General features: G+C 37.3%; 1 protein-coding gene across 5 annotated transcripts; it reads right to left on the bottom strand.

The window, feature by feature from the left end:
- Positions 1-583: 583 nt before the first annotated feature.
- Positions 584-3,404, bottom strand: LOC120151918 (cysteine-rich receptor-like protein kinase 10). Of its 5 annotated transcripts, XM_039164225.1 has the most exons (8): positions 3,371-3,404; positions 2,406-2,690; positions 2,159-2,283; positions 1,872-2,080; positions 1,596-1,806; positions 1,254-1,491; positions 1,033-1,183; positions 584-952 (listed from the first exon to the last, which is right to left on the bottom strand). In XM_039164225.1, the coding sequence occupies exons 2-8, from the start codon at positions 2,630-2,632 to the stop codon at positions 644-646; spliced, it is 1,470 nt and encodes a 489-aa protein (XP_039020156.1). In that variant the 5' UTR covers positions 2,633-2,690; positions 3,371-3,404; the 3' UTR covers positions 584-643. The 5 variants fall into 5 exon arrangements, with proteins under 5 accessions (XP_039020156.1, XP_039020154.1, XP_039020158.1 ...); XM_039164223.1 differs by lacking the exon at positions 3,371-3,404 and having other exon boundaries at positions 2,159-2,280; positions 2,403-3,335; XM_039164224.1 differs by lacking the exon at positions 3,371-3,404 and having other exon boundaries at positions 794-952; positions 1,053-1,183; positions 2,406-3,335.
- Between the last annotated feature and the right edge of the window lie 34 nt (positions 3,405-3,438).

A 3,438-nucleotide genomic window follows, 5' to 3' on the forward strand; every position in this document is an offset into this window, starting at 1 on the left:
TCCTAATAAACTTTCACTTTTGTGTTTCTAAATTGTATCACGCAAATTGTCACTTTTTTCTATCTTTTCTTAGTTTGCTAACAAAAATAAAATTTAAATTCTCAAATATTAAATTATCATTTTAATTATTTTACATCATAAGTTTTATAACACATTTTCTTCTTAAAATTACGTGAAAAAATCAACATGCGATAGTTTAATCGGGATAGAGAGACTATCTTGATTAAATTATTTATATTTAAAATAATAACTAATTTGATAAAAAAAATTAAATATTAGAAGTTACATTTATTTTTTAAAAAATATGACAACTAAAACTGTTATTACATCAGATTACCTCATCAGCTCAGTTATTGTTTAATGTTAACCAAAATAAAAAAATGTAACATTAGTGATTAAATTTATAGAAAAAATAGTTTAGTAACCAAAGTAGAAAACGAATAATACTTTGGTGATTAATGGTGTAATTTATCCATTTCTTGTACTATTTGCCATTAATTAACATAAATACCTCTGTTTTGTTCAAAAGTTGATATGCATTTCAGTAACGTCCATTCAGCCAAAATAAACAACTCAACAATTATTCAGGAACAATCATATACTTGAAGTAATGAAGACAAAGGAAGACTCAACAACTAATCAATCACCTAGGCGACATATTCGAAATCGTAACCTCATTAACAGAACAGATTTTGTCACTTGAATTGGGTTGAATTGGTTCTGCAACAATACGCCTAACATAAAAAGCAGGCTCTGCTGGTAGAGGCAGCGTTATGGTGTCGTTTCCCAACATGGCAACCACAGTTGTCATGGTTGGTCTGTCTACCGGATCTGCTTGCACGCACAATAGGCCGATTTGAATGCATTTAAGCACCTCAGTCGGCACACTCGACTCGAGAACATGCTCTTCTATTAGCTCCATCGCTTCACCTTTAGACCATAGCTTCCATGCCTACAATTATCACTTAGAATTAGCCTCTTGTATATAATATCAGTTTAATTATTCGTCGAAGATCGGATGAGAGAACATACAAAAATCAAGAGGCTTTCACCATGTTCTGATAAATGAAACCCGTTATTCCTCTTTCCGGTTATAATCTCCAGCAAAAGAACTCCGAAACTGAAAACATCAGATTTGACAGAAAAATGTCCTTCCATTGCATACTCGGGCGCCATGTACCCACTGTTTTAGTTCATAAGAGACGATGATTAAAACAGAATTCGATAATCATGGAAAGAATTTATAGACTTACTATGTTCCAACTACTCTATTTGTATTTGCTTCGTTCTGATCTCCACCGAAAATTTTTGCCATGCCAAAGTCTGAAATTTTCGGGTTCATTTCATGATCAAGTAAAACATTACTTGCTTTAAGGTCTCTGTGGATGATTCTAAGGCGAGAATCTTCGTGCAGATACATGATACCTCTGGCAGTTCCTCTAATGATGTTTAATCGTTTCTGCCAAGTCAGTTGTGCAGCTAAACTCGAATCTGACATATCTCGAAAAAGAGAAAAAAATGGACTAAGAAAATATTGAAATTTGTTATATTTATGAATGAGATAATGTTGGTATCAAAAGGTTGAAGAATCAAACTGAATAGGAACAAGTCAAGGCTTTTGTTGGGCATGAATTCATATACAAGCAACTTTTCGTTTTTCTCTAAGCAACATCCCAAGAGCCGCACAAGATTTCTATGCTGTAATCTGGCAATTAACATGACTTCATTCTTGAACTCAAGCAGCCCTTGACTTGAAGTTTTCGACAGCCTTTTTACTGCAATTTCTTTACCATCTGCTAGAATGCCCTGGAAATGAACATAGTAATATGAGTACTTTGTTCCATGTGATAAAAGTTTATAAACATAATTACCTTGTATACAGGGCCAAAGCCACCTTGTCCGAGCTTATTTTCATCAGAAAAACTATTCGTTGCTGCTTGTAAAATATGCAATTGCATTGAAGGAAACTCCTGGGATCTTCCCACATCGTCTAGATTAAATTTTTCGCTTAAGTTATCGTGAGGAGCGCTTCCCACCATCATGTCAAGTAACTGAACTTCTCCACTATCTTCTTTATCCTCTGACGTAAAACAAAAGCTGATTGGTATACGATTATAACACAAATCTGTAAATGCTTGCGTGATCTAATAGTCCATACCTTGAATGTTTCTCCTCCTCCAGATGAAAAAAGCACAAGCAGAAAACAGAGCTAGTCCAAGAGCAGCTGATAAACTTGCACCAAGTGGAAGCCATATTGATTTTTTTTGTTCATCTGATCCCCCCAAAGAAAAAGAAAAGAAAACGAGATCTTATCAAGAACTTGTGGAAGCACATGCAACAAGAAACACAACTCAAATAGCCTAATGATGTAATTTTTATTTACATCATTGTACTCGTGAGACTCACCTTTTGTAACTACGGAAGGACTACCAGGTGCGGTTGGAGGAGTTAAGGATGCAGTATTGGAAGAAGCATTGGTTACATAGAAGGGGTACCGATCCCACCTGAAAATACAGTTAGGTCTCTGAATATAACCACCTTGCTGCCCATGGCAACAGCGTCCATAGTCAGCCACGGATGCCATTAGGCAGGCTTTACAATCCCACTTTGATAAATCAGAAGTGCACTGCATTAGTGCATATATCTTTTGGTCTACTGTAAATTCTGCTTCCTCAGTTGCATACTTAAGACTAGATGAGCGGGTGGAAGCCTTCGTCATCAGTCTCTCCATCAAACTATCCCAAACCATATCGAATTCTGTTAAGTTTGATGTGATGACACTACTGTCAGGGGATTCCATTACTGGCTCTAGCTCCAGCTTTCCATAAAACGAGCGGTTTGCATAGCGCACAAAACATAAGATGTCACCTCCCCATGAAAGGGCTTCTTTCTGGTTGGGACAGCTATCTATGAGATTGTTGATTGTGAAACTGAGACATCTATAACAAAGGTCTGAAGAGTTTCCTCCTACGCACATACCAAGAGCGTAAACTTTGTCGGAGTTCTGGCCAATAGTGGGATTGAAGAATCCACCGTTTGCAGAGACCTTAAGTGGGAGTGAATCGAGAATAGAGTCGCGATTTTTGCCGTAAGTACTATTTGTTGTGAAATTACCAGTGTCGTCGTAGCATTTTGGGGCGGTAGTAGAGGTATCCGGTACATAGAAGGGATACAAATCCCATCTAAACCAACAGTTAGGCTTCTGAACATAACCTCCCTGCTTTCCATGGCAACAGCTTTCATAATAAGCAACGGATTGCCTTAGGCAGGAATCACAATCCTTGTCCGATAAATCCGGAGTGCACTGCATTAGTGCATATATCTTTAGGAATTCATCGAAATAAGCTTCTCCGGTTGCATACTTAAGAGCAGAAGAGCCGCTGGAAGCCTTTCTCGCCACACTGTCCATCAATCTCTCCCAGACCGTATCGAATTCTG

Source organism: Hibiscus syriacus, unplaced genomic scaffold (genome assembly GCF_006381635.1).
Source record: "Hibiscus syriacus cultivar Baekdansim isolate YM2019G1 unplaced genomic scaffold, ASM638163v2 tig00111070_pilon, whole genome shotgun sequence".
Taxonomy (NCBI): domain Eukaryota; kingdom Viridiplantae; phylum Streptophyta; class Magnoliopsida; order Malvales; family Malvaceae; genus Hibiscus; species Hibiscus syriacus.